The 16,752-nt window shown below is 47.9% G+C and overlaps 2 protein-coding genes across 4 annotated transcripts; one reads left to right on the top strand and one right to left on the bottom strand.

Annotated features, from left to right (window-relative positions):
* Positions 1–485: 485 nt before the first annotated feature.
* ZNF174 (zinc finger protein 174) lies at positions 486–6,981 on the bottom strand. Of its 3 annotated transcripts, XM_043914138.1 has the most exons (5): positions 6,859–6,981; positions 5,712–6,384; positions 4,506–4,716; positions 2,970–3,062; positions 486–1,504 (listed from the first exon to the last, which is right to left on the bottom strand). In XM_043914138.1, the coding sequence occupies exons 2-5, from the start codon at positions 6,117–6,119 to the stop codon at positions 903–905; spliced, it is 1,314 nt and encodes a 437-aa protein (XP_043770073.1). In that variant the 5' UTR covers positions 6,120–6,384; positions 6,859–6,981; the 3' UTR covers positions 486–902. The 3 variants fall into 3 exon arrangements, with proteins under 3 accessions (XP_043770073.1, XP_043770074.1, XP_043770075.1); XM_043914140.1 differs by lacking the exons at positions 486–1,504; positions 2,970–3,062 and adding exons at positions 3,961–4,043; positions 4,179–4,190 and having other exon boundaries at positions 5,712–6,892; XM_043914139.1 differs by lacking the exon at positions 2,970–3,062 and having other exon boundaries at positions 5,712–6,892.
* A 2,163-nt stretch (positions 6,982–9,144) lies between these two features.
* ZSCAN32 (zinc finger and SCAN domain containing 32) lies at positions 9,145–16,068 on the top strand. Its single transcript, XM_043915632.1, is given in 9 exon segments — positions 9,145–9,216; positions 10,493–10,563; positions 13,238–13,281; positions 13,425–13,592; positions 13,595–13,719; positions 13,722–14,063; positions 14,065–14,140; positions 14,143–14,214; positions 16,001–16,068. Coding segments are annotated over 9 exon segments (1,038 nt in total).
* The last annotated feature ends 684 nt before the right edge of the window (positions 16,069–16,752 follow it).

The raw sequence follows: 16,752 nt of genomic DNA, 5'->3' as shown, positions 1-16,752 counted from the left end.
CCTCTTGCATTCAATGTACTGCCACCTTTTGTCATTCTTGGAAACTTAACTGAGACATAATTTACATGTTGTAAAATTAATGAACGTGTCAGTGACTTTTTTAGTACATGTTCTGAAATAATTTGGTTTTAGAATATTTTCATCATTCCAATGATTTTGTTGTGCTTAAAGCTACTGGCCTGAGTGAGAAAGGATACTAGGAAGGACTCCCTTAGCAGTCTTACTTCTGGTAGCTTCTCCCTATCGGTACTGGTGGGGGCTATGGCAGCCATGATTTTATTTCACCAAATCAAAAGTGCTTTGGTATAAAAAGATCCCTCAGGGTGTGTATGTGTATGTTTATTTTGTTAACACCACCAACTCTTGAAGACCCCTTCTCACACAAGCAGATCCACACTTCCACTTCACGTGTCTTTGTTATGAACAGCCAGGAATGACAGGAAGAATATTAGGGGATTTACATTCCAATGAACTTCTGCCTTGAATTTCTTGCGGATCACTCATCTTTATTAAAAGAGTGCGCGCATGATAGATTGTCGGCTATGGAAGCAAACGTGTAACTATATGTAAGATTTATCCTTGAACATAGTTACAGGATAAATAAAGCAGCAGGGGGAGAGTTAACATCAAGGTGTGGGGCACACCTGCAGGATCGTCCTGATTCTCCCTCAGTGGGACTCCCCGCTCTTCACCCAGTTGCTCTCTGACCCAAGGCCCAGACCTGCCACTTCCTCCCCATCACCAGGCACGTCAGGTCCCCTTCAGCCTCCTCCTGGACAGGCACCTCTTGCTTTTTTCCTTGTAAGTCACACAGACAGTCTTTGTGATTTACATGCGAGCGAGGGGAAGGAGGAATGCAAGTACCTTCCTTGTGAACAGCGAGGACCCAGGCCTGCCTGCCCTCAGTCCCCATGGTGGAGCCTGTGATGCTGGTGAAGGTTGGAGCTCTGGCGAAAGCTTTTCCCACACTGACCACACTGGTATGGCTTCTCCCCGGTGTGGATCCGCTGGTGCAGCTTCAGGGTGGACTGCCGGCCAAAGCAGTTCCCACACTCTCCGCACGTGTAGGGCCTCTCCCCCGTGTGGACTCGCTGGTGCCTTTTCAGCTCTGAATTCCACGTGAAGCTTTTCCCACATTCATCACACTTGTAAGGTTTCTTTGCCGAGCGGGCCGGCTGGTGACTGAGACGCTGCAGGCGGCTGCTCAGGCTCCTCCTGCTCCCCTTGCTCTTCTTCAGCTCTCTCAGTGGGTGGCTTTTCAGGGGGGCGCCGATGTACTCCAGTTCCCTGCAATGTCTCTGGTAGTGAGCAAAGGGCTTCTGGGCGCTGGGGGCGCTGACCTGCCTCTGGGACAGCCGGGGCTCACTCAGACTCGCCCCTCTGGGTTCGGGACTCTGCAGGCCACTCCCTTTCGGTCTGCCCACTGATAACACACAGGGCTTTGCCCCTTTAGCCCCTTCCTGCTGTGGATTCTCCTTGTTGTCACTTTTCATCCTGGCGGTCTCTACAATTAGAAAGAATATGCTTCATTTCTGGGCTTCAAAGAAAGAACCTCAGCAAAAGAGCTATGAATACACACAGTTTCTTGAAGTGCAGTTCTCCACTGGGCTGCTCACACATGAGATGCACTGGGGCACCTGTCAACCAGGCAGGGTGCCCCTGCTTCCCCCCGGCTGCCGGGTCAGAAGCTCTGGAGGTAGAGCCCAAAGTCTGCAGGTAACAGGGGGAGCCTGGGGGTATTCTGACTTATACTAAAGTTAGGGACCACGTTCTCCAACCCCTGCCTCCTTCCTACCTTTGGGGAAAGGTTTAGGAAAGGAGAAATAGGAAGAAGCAAGCCCATGAGAAACTTCAATACTACAAATACACCCTCACTTATATGGACACTGACCACCACTCTCTCTTCAAATAATGATAAATCTAGTGAGTGTGGTGTTTGTGCTCATTACAAGGTTGACAGATAGCATGTGTCAACTGGGATATAGGCCAGTCATGTACCCTAATTACAGAAACTCTGTAACTTCTGACTACCAGGATTAAGGATCAGGAGAGAAATGAGTTCGAGTGGCCTGTGGGCAAGCTGGAGGATTCCTGCTACATGGAAGACCTATTGAACATGGCAGCCACTAGCCACATGTGGCTACTGAGTACTTGGAATATGGCTTGTGTGACTGAGAAACTGAATTTTTATTTAACTTTAAATTCAGATTTAAAAAGCAGCCCACACAATTATGGTCAATTGCTTTTCAACAAGGTTGTCATGATAATTCAACGGAGTAAAGATGTCTTTTCAACAAGTGGTGCTGGAACAACTGGATTTCTATATACAAAAGAATGAAGTTGGACCCTGACTCACAACACAAAAATTAATTCAAAATGGATCAAAGACATAAATGTAACAGCTAAATCTCTCTCTCTTTGAACAGAACAAAGGTGTAAGTCTTTGTGACACTGGATTAGGCAACAATGTTTTAGATATGTCACCAAAAGTACAAGCAAACAAAAAGATAAATTGGACCTCCTCAACATTCAAAACATTTGTGCTTCAAAGGACACTATCAAGAAAGTGAAAAGACAATCCACAGAAAGGGAGAAAACATTTGAAAATTATATATGAGAGTCTGGTATCCAGATAATGTAAAGAACTCTTATAACAACAATAAAAAGACCAATCTAGTTTAAAAATGAGCAAAGGATCTGAATAGACATTTCTCCAAAGAAGATATATTAATACAATTGGCTAATAGGCACACAAAAAGATGCTCAACAGTAGTAGTCATAAGGGAAATAATTCAAAATCTCCAAGAGACTCCATTTCACACCTACTAGAATGGATATAATCAAAAGCACCAAGAATAACAAGTGTCAACAAGGATATAGAGAAACTGGAATCCTCATAGACTGCTGAAAATAAAACAGTGCAGCCACATCGGAAAAGTCCAACATCAAAAAGTTAAACAAAGAGTTACCATAGGACCCGGGCTTCCCTTGTGGCTCAGCTGGTAAAGAATCCACTTGCAATGCGGGAGACCTGGGTTTGATCCCTGGGTTGGGAAGATCCCCTGCAGAAAGGAAAGGTTACCCACTCCAGTATTCTGGCCTAGAGAATTCCAGGGACTGTATAGTCCATGGGGTCACAAAGAATCAGACACAACTGAGCGACTTTCACTTTCACCATAGGACCCAGTAATTCCACTCCTGGAATTGGTACTGGAATTTCTCTTGGTGTAGACTCAAGAGAAATGAAAACAGACACCCTCACAAAAACTTGTACACAAATGTTCACAGCAGTATTATTCATAACAGCTAAAAAGTGGAAACAACACAAATGTCTATCAACTGAAAACAAACAAAATGCCCACAGAGTGGAATATCATTCAGCCATAAAAAGGAGTGAAGTACTGACACATGCTGAATATGTTAATCGCTCAGTTGTGTCCAACTATTTACAACCCCAGGGACTGTAGCCCGCCAGGCTCCTTTGTCCATGGGATTTCTGAGGTAAGAATGCTGGCGTGGGTAGCTATCCCCTTCTCCAGGGGATCTTCCTGGCCCAGGGATCGAACCCGGATCTCCTGTATTGCAGGCAGATTCTTCACCATCTGAACCACCAGGGAAGCACACTGCTATAACATAGGTGAACCCTGAGCATGAGACCCCATCCACTTTGGAATCAAATAAAAGGAGATGGAGATAGCATGCAACCCAGCTGCCTCTGCTAAGGCAGAAGGGAGTACGTGTGGTTCACTTTCTTCAGGATCATGAAGGCCAGGTTATGGGGCAGGACCTCAACCTGGACCACAGTGCCTTCTTGCCAGATGCCCTAGGTCTCAATTCCTGAGTTTTGAGAATAATCAAATTAAAGTGTTTCATTAATGTCACAGGAGGAGGAAGGGGCAGAAAATAATACCAGGAGAGTCTTTTTCCTCTAATGAGCAGAACCTTGTTTAGGGCCTTTCTAAACATGGGACAGTTTTAAGTGATGAAACTCAGCCACAGCTTGAATGGAAGTTCATCAGTGGTCATATGTGAATTTGTCTTCACTATGGCATCACTGACTCAAAGGATATGAGATTGAGCAAGCTCCGGGAGTTAGGAGTTGGTGATGGACAGGGAAGCCTGGTGTCCTGCAGTCCATGGGGTCGCAAAGAGTTGGACACTGAGCAACAGAACTGAACTGATCAGTAGCTCTGAAAGGGACAGAAAAGCAGGCTAAAACAATCCTCTTGTGTACTGGACTGTCAAAGAGTCATGAAAAGAAAATGGTAACAGCACACTTACATAAAGTATTACTACCATTCTAATTAGTGAAGTTTATTAGGGAATCAAGATCTACTATTACATACAATGGAGCAAGCATCTTTTCTCCAGATGCTTGCTCCATATTGCTCCATACAATACTGAAGAAAAGCTCAATACCTAGTCTGTGGCTTTTCAGAACCCTGAGATGCTTTGATAGAGATGAAGCACTGATGAGAGGGAGAGAAGGCACACAGAGTGTTTACCTGTCTCAGCCAATCTGGAGGTTGGTTCCTGGAGGAGCAGGGATTTTTCCCAATGACGAGGGCTTGGCTGATCCTGAGATCCTGCCTGGGATGTCTCCTCCCTGGGGTGTCTCCTGGGAGTTTGCGGTTGAAAGTCTGGCAGTTCCTGTTCTTCCAGCTGGGATCCAGTTTTCTCCAAAAGCACCTTCTGGCCCTCCATACAAACAGCCACCTAGGAACAAGTCCCTTGCATTAAAGAACAACTGGAGGACTGACTGAGGGCAGCTTGACCTCTCACTGTGAGCTCAACAACAGTAATGACTGTTGTTGCCTGGAAATTTCTGATAATGTCGGGGGGGGGGGGGGGGGGGGGGGGGGGGGGGGCAGGGTCTGGGGGGTAGGTGTCAATCTTCATAGAGACTGCTGAAACTCTCAAAGGAAACAAAGGGAAGGATGTGTAGAATGACCAAAAGGAACCTGCTCCAAATCAGCCAATACTTCCTGAGTAAATGTTCCCACAGCTTGGCCCATTCTCAAGGTCTGGGTCATCAGACAGCAGGCACAAATATCAGGGTCAACCACGACACCCACGCAGCAGGTTCCTACCCTATACTGCCCTGCTTCTGCTGGAAACAGGCTCTGTAGGATTAGGAAGCAGTATGGGAAGAGGGAAGAGGTGGTTTTTAATAAACCACCCTTATCTATAAATTATTCTGCCCAAGACACTCCTGATTAAGGAAATCTAAGTAGTGATAGGGCTCTAAGAGAACTGCCCTAACCCTGTTCCTTAACTGCTTCCTCCCTAGGCCCCTACTGGGATCTAACTTGAGGGTGGGAGTTGGAAGGAATACTGGCCAATTGAGCTGGAGTTCCCTGAGTCAAAGGCAATATGCTGGGACAAGAGCTAATAAAATGCCCCCCAAATCAAATTCCTCTTGTCTACCAAGAATCTTGATTGTAGGAAAGCTTCAAGAGGGATGGGTCGGGGGAGACCTGTCAGCAAAGATTCAAGAGCTCTACTTTCTCACTGGAGTGCCTGTGGCTTCTGTTTTCTGAAAATTTGTTACACCTCCCCTCCCAGCAGGGGTGAGGGGAGTAGGGTTCCAAACAGAGGCCAGAAGCAACGTTTGAAATTCTGGACTCCTCTCTCTAGGGAGGGGTCCAGAGACCAAACACGAACCAGATGAAAGAGAAATCCTGGGGACGACAACAAAGTACCCTCCTTACCCACTGCTTTGGTCCCTTGGCTGCTCGATGAAAATCTTCCACAAGGGTCACGATCTCCTTGCTGCTCACTGGACATCGATGCCTGGCCCGAGCCTGGATCTCTGCGGGCAGGATGTTCAGGAACTGCTCCAGCACCAACAGCTCCAAAATCTGCTCCTTGGTGTGCACCTCGGGCTGCAGCCACTGACGGCACAGCTGCCGGAGGTGGGAGAGTGCCTCCTGGGGTCCAGATGCCTCTTGATAACAAAACCGTCTAAAACTCTGGCGGGAGAGCTCAGGATCGGGCCAGTCTTTTTGCAGAGGGGGCTCCCGTTTTTCTTCTAGCTTTGCTATTATATGTCTCTCCTGCTTGGAGGAAGCCTGAATATGGGACTGCGAGCTCAAAGTTATCTCCATCTTAGCCGCCATTTTTGGGCTCAGGAGCCAGCTTCTCTCTCCTGGTAAACAGGTCAAGCCTTCGGGACCATGGCCCGAATACTAGAAAGATGCTATAAACGAAGGTCCTCTGAGGATGTTGGAAAGGAAAGGATGCAGACAGAGGCTCCTCGTTCGCTGGCCTTGATCCCAAACTCCTGACGACAACACAGTCCCTTGGAGTGGGAAGTTTTTGTTTTCCTGCCAGCGTCTTGAACTGTCTTGCAAAGGCGAAAAGTCATAATGTCCTAAAAGGAAACTGGGGAAAATATTGCTTTCATTTTAGCGACAAGCACAACAGGTCTCAGGGGAAATGCGCAACGGAACTTAATGGGCTGGCAGGAATTCCTGGGAAAAGTTCAGATTGTCATCCAGGTAGCCTACACCAGCTCTCTCGCATCCTCCTCAGGCCGACCTCCAGCATCTCGCCGCGCTACAGGGTGAGCCCAGGCAAGCCCTCGGCGCACGCCGAGGGTTGGGAGTTAGCGGAAACCTCCTGCGGGCGAGCAAGGTACACGGTGGCGCGCCGGGTGCTCGCCCCCGAGGCACCGAGGCCCAGCCGCTCCGGCCTCTGAGGACGCCGGGCTTCGCGCCCCAGCTGGCCCGAGCTCCGCGAAGCTGCAGCACTCTGGCGCGCGGCTCGATTACGTGGCCGATGAGAACTGGGGGTGGCGCCTGCGACGACAGCGCGATCGACAGCCCTGCAACCCGCGCCCACCTGCACGCGACTCACCTCTCTGGGGACCCCGGAGCCACGGCTGGGGGCGGGGCAGAAGCCTCTCGTCGCGGACACTCCCACGAGCTGCCGTGGAATTCTGTCACGGGAGGGCCCGCCTCCTCCGCAGAGGGATTGGCTCCTCGGAAGCGTCCTAGCTCGCCTATTGGCTTCTGAGTCTACCGACGCTGGCCGCTGTCGCAGTGCAAGCCGGGAGTTGCAGTCCGTTTGCACGATTCGCGAGCAAGCGCAGTGGACCGATTCGAGCCCGCGCTCTGGGCGCCGACTTCCGGCGCCGAGGCTGAGCGAGTCCGGAGTCGCGCGTGCGCCTACCTTTGAGCGCTCAGCTTCCTTGCGGCTCGGGGCTCTTCGCTGGCAGTCGTCGCAGAGCCGGTTGGGCCAGGACTGTCCCGATCTCTGTGCCCGAGCGCAGATTTCCTCCGGCCAGTGACCCTGCCCATCTCGCCCCCGCTAGTGTAGTGGCAATCCGCGGACTTGTTTCCTAGTCTTCAGCCGCAGATCCTAACCCTAGCACCGGGGCATCCTGGATGAGGAGTGAGAAGTTAATCGGCCCGACTCCCCATCCTCGTTCTACTTTCCGCTGAGCGTTTTGGTTGTCGCCATAGAGAAACACATTTTTGAGACAGGAGTATTTTTAAATGAACTATGAATGGGATATTAGGAATCAATTAGAGTGCAGGCTCCGCCTTCTGCATGGAACTAGGGTAGCATTCATTGAATTATTCTTCATTGAGAGAAGGTGTAGGGTGTATGGAAAGGTGTAAGGCAAGGAGTGTAGTTTCTAGTCTTTGCCTTGCTGCTGAGGAACTATGCTCTGTGATGCTCCTTCGTTAAAAAGGACTGCTCACAGTACAGTGCTTTGGAAGAAAGGCAATCTGAATCCGTTTTTTACTCCTATAAACGGACTCGGGCCTTTGGAGGAGGAGTGGAATGGAAAACGGCACCTAATTGCAAAAAACTTCTGTCTTACATCCTCCCAGTTTAGCAATTTCCAGGAAATTTGGAACTTTTCTCACCTCAGCTGTATGTAAAATACCAGAGAATTCTGACAGGCCCAGCCTATGTGAGTTGCCCACTCCTGGGGTTGGAGGAAAGGTACTGTAATGAATAGCCCCACCAGAGACAATGGAATAGAAAGGGACTTTTTCACAAAGGGAGAAGATGCTTCTGTCAGAAGTGGAGAAGGAATGCTGGAAAATAAATGCATTTCCTATCCACACTGTGTATGTGGTGGTGGTGGTGGTGGTGGGAGGAGGGTGTGATATTAATGAGGTTGATACTTTTCCCTCCTAAGAAAAGGAGGAATTGGGAAGCTGGATCCAAGCTTCTGAGGGTAGGCAGGAAAGGGACAAGCCACAGGCATGTGGGGAGCATGAGTAGGGACTGAAGGAGTCTTTTGGGCCTAGAAAAGAGAACAACAGTCTCAAAGGCCCCTTGCTGAATCATCTAACTTCGGAGAAAACAAAGCATAACTTTAGTTCCATCCTGATGCTCCAGGCTGGTTGCATCTATCTGGGATTTATCACCCCCTGTCCGGAAACCTACCACCCCCTACACACCCCCAGAAGACTTATCACCCCCTGCCCAACTACAAGTGTCATCTCAACAAAAGAATACTCAAAATATCCCACTTGATTGACGTTTCCCTTATCGCTTCCACAAACCTCCCTATAAGTATGAAGCCTCCCTGATCCCTTTCGGCGCTCAGCCTGGTCATTAGGCCGACTGTCGCCCCTCCTTGCCTGAATAAAGGTAACCTACTTCTGTTGAGGTCGTCTTTCCTTTTCTGCCTCGCCGGAACCATGCCTTACAGGGACAGATGGGTGACCCTGTGAGGAACCGTTTGGGGAATTCATCCACAGAAATCAGGCTAGCGAGAAAAATGATGCTTTTTGATATTTTTGGTGCTTTGGCTCCTTGGATTGGAGAAGGAGTAAAGGAAAGGACAGAAATAAACAGTAAGAACGAGAGTGAAGGAATAGGGGATGACTTTATGTTTTGTTTCCATTCTTCTCAGCCTTGCTTCAAAGTTGAGCCTTTTCCAACTATGAGTCTGAGTCTGCCCATCTATGACAGGCTCAGGTCTCTGATTCCAAAAAGACATATTTCACTGGTATCCAGGAGACCTGCTTCCCAGGGATAAGAGATGGAATCTGAACTGCAGGATGGCAGTGACAGCCAGTGAGCCAGCAGATTGAAGCAAAGCATGACTGCAATAAAGAGTCCCCAGGCACAACCGTCCCCAAGCAAGGACTCCACACAGGACACAGCAATCAGCCCTCCATGGCAGGCCACAGCCCTGACTACGAAGCTTCCCGCCAGCACTTTCAGCAGTGCTGCTTCCAGGAAGTGGAGGTGAGGAGCACCTGGTCCCCATGAGAAGGTAGCTGGTCCCTATAAAGGTTTTAGCAAACTCTGAGAACTCTGCTGTCAGTGGCTGAGGCCTAAGACACACTCAAAAGAGCAAATCCTGGAGCTGCTGGTTTTGGAGCAGTTTCTGCCAGAAAAGGTTCAGAGCTGGGTGAGGGAGCAGTGCCCAGAGAATGGTGACAAAGTTGTGGCTCTGGTTGAGGATGTACAGAGAGTGGCCAGGCAACAGGTGAGAAAAGGCAGTCAGAACCCTGTGGTTTTCGTCATGAAGAAGTTGGTGTGAGCAGCACGGGAATCCAGTTACTGGAGAGGTGCTTAGTTGAGAAATTCCAGAATTCATCTGCTGCCCAAAGAATATTATTAATAGCTATATTGCATTGATCCTATGCTCTTCATCAATGGGAAGATTTTCTCAAATTTCTCATTTGCTGAAATAACTTAGACTTACACATATTCAGTGAATGCTTAGAGTCACTAATTAAAGTGGTAAAACACTCATTAGAGTTCTCCAAAACAAAGCCAGGGAAGGAACAATTCTTCCCTCAGCAAGTCAGGAAAATTAGAGACGTTGGTGAATTTAAATCTAATCTCTCTTGCTAGAAGGTTTCTTGAAGGAGTGTGCCATGTGTTGTACACTAAACAAAGTCACACTAGAGCCAGTCCCTGCTGCCTGGATTAAGTGGTCAATTTGAAACAGTGATGAGATTCATATGATACCTGCATGTGGAGGGAGAGATCTGATCAGTTTGAGATCTGATCACTGTAACATTCTTGTGTATTTTGGAAGAAGGGGGTGGTGTGAAAGGCATAGGAAAAGGAAAAGTAACAGGAAGGCTTCCGTTGTGGGTCAGGGGAGGGCTAGCCTGAGTGTGACTGTGTCTGGAGCAGGAGGCAGCCCACTGGTGCTCTGAGTTTGCATGGCTGGATTGGGATGTCCTTGCCTTTTCCAGGGAGGAGGCAGATGTGCACCCCAGCTGTAGGAGGAAGAGTTGGGGCGGGGCGGGTTGTAGATAAAATTTCATAGGATTGAGGATTAAGAGGTTCTAACATAATTTGGAGGGAGGAGCAGTGTGGTGGTGATGCATCAGAAATGGGGGAGGTTAATATATATCCGTGGTTGGGGGACTGTTGATAGTAACTAGGCTGGATGTAGAAGGGCAGGAGAGCATCTGTATGAAGTCAGAGTTTGGAGAGGAGACTAAGCACAGCAGAATCCCTCTGTGCTCACAGTCACCCTAGACCCCTTGCCACTTCTGTGTAGACCATCTCTGCCTACTGTCCACCACCACCTCAGAACCGCACTCTTCACGTGAATGACAACAGCACGGGAATGTGAAGGGTAAAACAGCTCTTTGAAACCCCTCAAGGAGGGGAAGGGGAGCAGGAAGGAGAAGTGAGACTCCAGCTGCCTCTCATCATCTGTCTGTCACTTTAGGCAGGAATTTGTAGTGACAGATGATGGGGTCTGTCCCCAGGTCCTGGAATCTGGGAAGGATCTGAAAATGCCCATTGAGGAGACAGCTCCCTTGGGGGTAGCAGAGAATCACTGAGATCCCACCCCAAAAGAGTCGGACTCGACTTAGTGACTAAACAACAAACACTTGAACAGGGGGTTCATCCAGGGGAGTGGACTGTGAAGGGGTCACGGAGCTCTGCCCAGAGACTGTGGGGACAGTCAGAAGCTTAAGCAGGAGCCTCCGCCCTCCCCTGAGGTGTGAGGGACGATCATCTACTGGAAGTGCAGGTCTGAGCTCGAATTGGACCCTGGCCTCCAAGTTAAATGCCTTAGAGATACATCCAAAAATCAATATTTCAAATTTTAGTTGATGGTAGTAGCACTTAAAATGGGGGCAGAGATCCTTTGTGTGTTAACTTTATTACAGTTTAATGTTACTGCCTCTGAATCAGGTATTATTAAAGCATGTTGACCTTCCCTTCTGCAGAGCAGTTCTTCATGAACTTGAAAACATAATCCCCTTCTCCATCTAGCTTAATCTCTTCCTAAATACATTCCTTCTACTTTTTTTCTTCCATGGCTCTTTTTTTTTTAAATTCATCTTAGTGTTTTAGAAAAATTTTAATCAAAAATTTAACTAAAAAAAATTTAACTAAAACTAATTGAGGTGAAATTAATCACTTAATGTGAAATTAGCCATCTCAAGTGAACCATTCAGTTGCATCTAGTACAGTCACAATGTTGTACTATGATCACCTCTATTGTGTTCCAAAACACTTTACACTCCCTCCTGCTCTGCCTCCCACAAATAAACCCCTTGCCCATTAAGCAGTTGCTCCTCATTCTCTCTCCATGGATTTGCCTGTTTTGGACATTTTACAGGAAGAATCCTACAATACATGACCTTTTGTTTCTAGCCTCTCTCATTTATGTTTCCAGTCTACAAAAGTATCACTTCTTGGTCTGTTTTTAGGGCTGCATAATATGCCACTGGAGAGGGAAATGGCAACCCACTCCGGTATTCTTGCCCGTGGAGAATCCCATGGACAGAGGAGCCTGGTAGGCTGCTGTTCATAAGGTCACAAAGAATCGGACACGACTGAGTGACTTAGCACAATATGCCACTGCAGAGCCAGACCAAGGCTCTGTCTTTATGTCTCCTTCTGTGGAGCACTTTGGCTGCATACATTTCTAGATTAGCTAAAGGCTACTGCTGCCTTTTCTGCTTAATTCGAAACTGCTGTTACAGGCTACTAAGTAATTTTTTAAAGCCACCTCATCTTTATGTAACTCAGACCCTAGAGAAAAACACTGTCTTCATGCGTTTTAAAAAGGCAAGCTTCTGTTGATGAAATGGAAAACCGTCTAAGAGTTTACCTGCTTTTGTATTTTTCAAGCGAAGTAAATACACTATCAGTATCTCTGAAAACTTTGCTGTTTAGAATTTATTTTACTCTGAATCTTTGGGAACATCTGTGCTCTTTGGTGTCTGATTTCTGAGGCTCAGGGGTCTGAGTAAAGGGGGCGGGACTCACCATGTTCCACATTCGGCTCTGGCAGCTTGCTGTGCCCGCAGGCGGCTCAGATCCCAGGTGGTGAAGCCTCCCCAGGTGGTCACAGATCTCTGAGTGTCCTCTGAAGTTCCGCTAGTAAGTTAGCAAAATGTACCATTTCCTTTGTACTATTCTTGAAGGTGGGGGTCTGAGAAAGAATTCATTCTCTTGGTTTGAAAAAGTAGAAGGATTGAGTTCCTATGGTATTTTTAAGAGCATTATGATTATCTCTGGGTGGTTGGACAAGGAGACATTCTCTCCCCCCTGCTATATATATATATATACACATATATATACACACACACCTTGCACATATTTCTTTACAATGAAAAAAAAAACTTTTTATTTTAAAAAAGCTATTGTGTCAGGAGGGATCTAGTAAAAGGAACTTAGTAACACAGAGACAGGCCATTGGCTATAGCAGTGATCCTGAAACCTGACTGCACCAGACTTACCTGAGGGCATGTTAAACCGAATCCCAGGCCTCACCCCAGAGCTGCTGATTCTTTAGATCTGAGGTGGAGCTCAGGAATATGCATCTCTGGTGTGCTCCCAGGTGCTGCTGGGGCTGCAGGCTTTGGCACCCCACTTGCAACCTCTGCTCCATGACTGTTATGTGGAGACTGCCCTTTGACAGTGGCTGTTTTCTCCCCTAGCCTGGCTTACTCCAAAGGTCTCTGGGAAGCTTCCACAGAAGAGGGGTCTTGGAGACCAGGAGACAGGTGCTGGGGCCCCAATGAGCTGTTTTTGACACCTTTTGTCTCTTTAAGTTCCCATTTCACCTTGCACTCCCACTCACCCTAAAAATCTTTTTTTCTAGAGATGTTGGAAAGATTACTATGTGGTCCACTGAGTTTCTCTTGGGTTGTCCCCTTGTTTTGTCCACGGACACCATGACATGGCTCTTTACCCACCCTGACCCTTCTCGGGGAGGCCTGACCTCCCCCTATCTTGCTCTGCCCCTGATTTGATAACTGTGGTCCTGTCTCTGCCCCAGTGACAACCTGGCCTGGATCAGAGAACATGCAGAGACCCCAGATAGTAAGGGCAGCAGGCTGAGGGAAAAGCCTAAGGCTTCTTCCACAAGGGAGACTAGAGTGAAAGCCCACAAGACACCAGCAACTGGGGAAGAAAAATCAAGGGTGGAGCACAAGAGCCTGACTCAGCAGACGGGTCAGAGGCAGGCAAGACAGAGACATCAAGAACAAAAGAGAATCGGAAATGGGATGATACAAAGGAAGAAGAAATGAACGAGCCTCTTCTGAGGTCCAGGTAAGTATTTGGGCGCTCTGAGCTAAAAAGAGGCTAGGCAGGCACTCCAGTGTCAGGAAGGCAATGAGGAGGTTCTCCAGGGAGAGTAAGGAGAAACCTGCATCCCAGCAGAGGATGAACCACTGAAGGCTTCATACTGGGAGGAGACCTGCACACCTCCTGTGTGGGAAAAACTGCTCTCACAGCTCTCAGAGTTCTCTCTCTCTCACCACCACCCAGTCCCCAAACTGGAAAAGGCTTCTAAATGTCACGAATGTGGGAAAAGCTTTAGTCGAAGTTCTTATCTTGTTCGACACCAAAGAATCGGAGAGAAACCTCCCAAGTGCAGTGAGTGTGGGAAAGGCTTCAGCTAGCACTCCAGTCTCACCGCCCACTTGAGAACTCACACAGGGGAGAGACCCTACCAGTGTGGGGAATGTGGGAAAAGCTCCAACCAGAGCTGAAGCCTCACTGTTCCCCAGAGGACCCACACAGGGGAGAAGCCATATTAGCGTGCGGTCTGTGGGAAAAGATTCAACAACAGCTTCCAGTTCAGCACTTATGGTGAGTCCACACTGAGGAGAGCCCCACAGTTGCGGGCAGTGTGAGAAAAACTTCAACAACGGCTCCCAGTTGAGAGCCCACCAGAACCCCACACGAGGGAAAAACCTCACCAGTGCTCTCAGAGTGAGAAAAGCTTCACTAAGAGTCCTGCTCTGAATGGTCTAGTGGTTTTCCCCACTTTCCCCACTTTCTTCAATTTAAGTCTGAATTTGGCAATAAGGAGTTCATGATCTGAGCTACAGTCAGCTCCCGGTCTTGTTTGTGCTGACTGTATAGAGCTTCTCCATCTTTGGCTGCAAAGAATATAATCAATCTGATTTTGGTGTTGACCATCTGGTGATGTCCATGTGTAGAGTCTTCTCTTGTGTTGGAAGAGGGTGTTTGTGATGACCAGTGCGTTCTCTTGGCAGAACTCTATTAGCCTTTGCCCTGCTTCATTCTGTACTCCAAGGCCAAATTTGCCTGTTACTCCACGTGTTACTTGACTTCCTACTTTTGCATTCCAGTCCCCTATAATGAAAAGGATATCTTTTCGGGGTGTTAGTTCTAGAAGGTCTTATAGGTCTTCATCAAACCATTCAACTTCAGCTTCTTCAGCATTACTGGTCGGGGCATAGACTTGGATTACCGTGATATTGAATGGTTTGCCTTGGAAACAAACAGAGATCTTTCTGTTGTTTTTGAGATTGCATCCAAATACTGCATTTTGGACTCTTTTGTTGACTATGATGGCTATTCCATTTCTTCTAAGGGATTCTTGCCCACAGTAGTAGATATAATGGTCATCTGAGTTAAATTCACCCAATCCAGTCCATCTTAGTTCGCTGATTCCTAGAATGTTGATGTTCACTCTTGCCATCTCCTGTTTGACCACTTCCAATTTGCCTTGATTCATGAACCTAACATTCCAGGTTCCCATGCAATATTGCTCTTTATAGCATTGGACCTTGCCTTTATCACCAGTCCCATCCACAACTGGGTGTTGTTTTTGCTTTGGCTCCATCCCTTCATTCTTTCTGGAGTTATTTCTCCATGATCTCCAGTAGTATATTGGGCATCTACCGACCAGGAGAGTTCATCTTTCAGTGTCCTATCTTTTTGTCTTTTCATACTGTTCATGGGGTTCTCAAGGCAAGAATACTGAAGTGGTTTGCCATTCCCTTCTCCAGTGGACCACATTCTGTCAGACCTCTCCACCATGACTCAGCTGTCTTGGGTGGCCCCACATGGCACGGCTTAGTTTCATTGAGTTAGACAAGGCTGTGGTCCATGTGATCAGATGGCTAGTTGTCTGTGATTGTGGTTTCAGTCTGTCTGCCCTCTGATGCCCTCTCTCAGCGCCTACTGTCTTACTTGGGTTTCTCTTACATTGGACGTGGGGTACCTCCTCTCGGTTGCCACCCCTGACCTTGGACGTGGGATAGCTCCTCTCGGCCGCTCCTGTGCTGTCTCAGCCTTATGACTATACAGTGGAAGTGAGAAATAGATTTAAGGGACTAGATCTGATAGATGGAGTGCCTGATGAACTATGGACGGAGGTTCGTGACATTGTACAGGAGACAGGAATCAAGACCATCCCCAAGAAAAAGAAATGCAAAAAAAGCAAAATGGCTGTCTGAGGAGGCCTTACACTCCCACTCCTGGGTGTGCGGTGATCAGGGAAACTGGGATGCAGCTGCTGGACTCCTGGAATTCTTCGAGTGCCTCCACCCTCCAAACTGCCTTACCATCTAGTCTGCTGGGCAGGAGAAGGGACGCAGAGCACTAGAGCACCCAGCCCTAGCCTGTCAGTGTTTTAGGGGTGTCTGGAGCAGGCAGTAAGAACTGGAGAATATCTTCATTCATTCATTCATTCAGAAAATATCTGATTGCCTATAAAGTACCAGGTATTACACAGAAGCCAAATAGAAGGCAGTGAATGAGGCACACTGTATTTTCCTTCCAGAACCAGCCTCACTGGGCCCCTCAGAAATAGAGTACATCAGGCAGCACCACCCAGCCCGCAAGCCCTAGGATCTGAGTCCCAGCTCTGCAGGGCCACTCTTCCAAGCTTCCAAGTTCTGATGAACCCAACCTTTCTCCTGTAATCCCACTACTCCTTGTGTGGTCACAGCTTCTTATGGTTACCCCCTCTGTTACCTTAGTGTCTACATCCCACTGACAAATCAGCCTGATCACTGCACCAACCACTTGAGAATCAATTTGAAGTAGGCTGTACAAAAGGCAACATCCCAGGTCTACCCCTTTCCTCTGATGTGTAACTTATACTCCTGGTTTGCGTCAGCCCTTCAGATACCAATTAAAAAGCCCAGTTTTCCCCTGTACATTTAATACTGGGGCTCTCCATATAGGGTCTATACCTCCCTTCCTCACTGAAACATTTTAACTAATTGATACAGTTTTTCAGTTGACAGTGTTCCTTTTATCCCAAGGACTGAGAACCACTTCCTACAGACAAGACTGAATAAGTATTCTCACAACCCAGAGTACACCGAAGTCTACATACCTTGCCTTTTCACACATCTGCTCTGGTTCCTCAGCCTAAAATGGCAGATGGGGTCACAGCCAAAGCCAGAAAACCAACCTTTCAGGCCTCCTACCAGACTTCTCTTGTCACCTCCTTTCTGCCTCTCCTGTGGGGGACTGCCTTACTGGTCAGTTTGGGAACAGCCAGGACTTCTGGGGTCCTGGGCCAGA

The sequence above is a fragment of the Cervus elaphus genome, chromosome 10, assembly GCF_910594005.1.
Source record: "Cervus elaphus chromosome 10, mCerEla1.1, whole genome shotgun sequence".
NCBI classification, from domain to species: Eukaryota; Metazoa; Chordata; class Mammalia; order Artiodactyla; family Cervidae; genus Cervus; species Cervus elaphus.
Note: the sequence above shows the minus strand (reverse complement) of the source record. Positions and strands in the feature narration are given on the sequence as shown.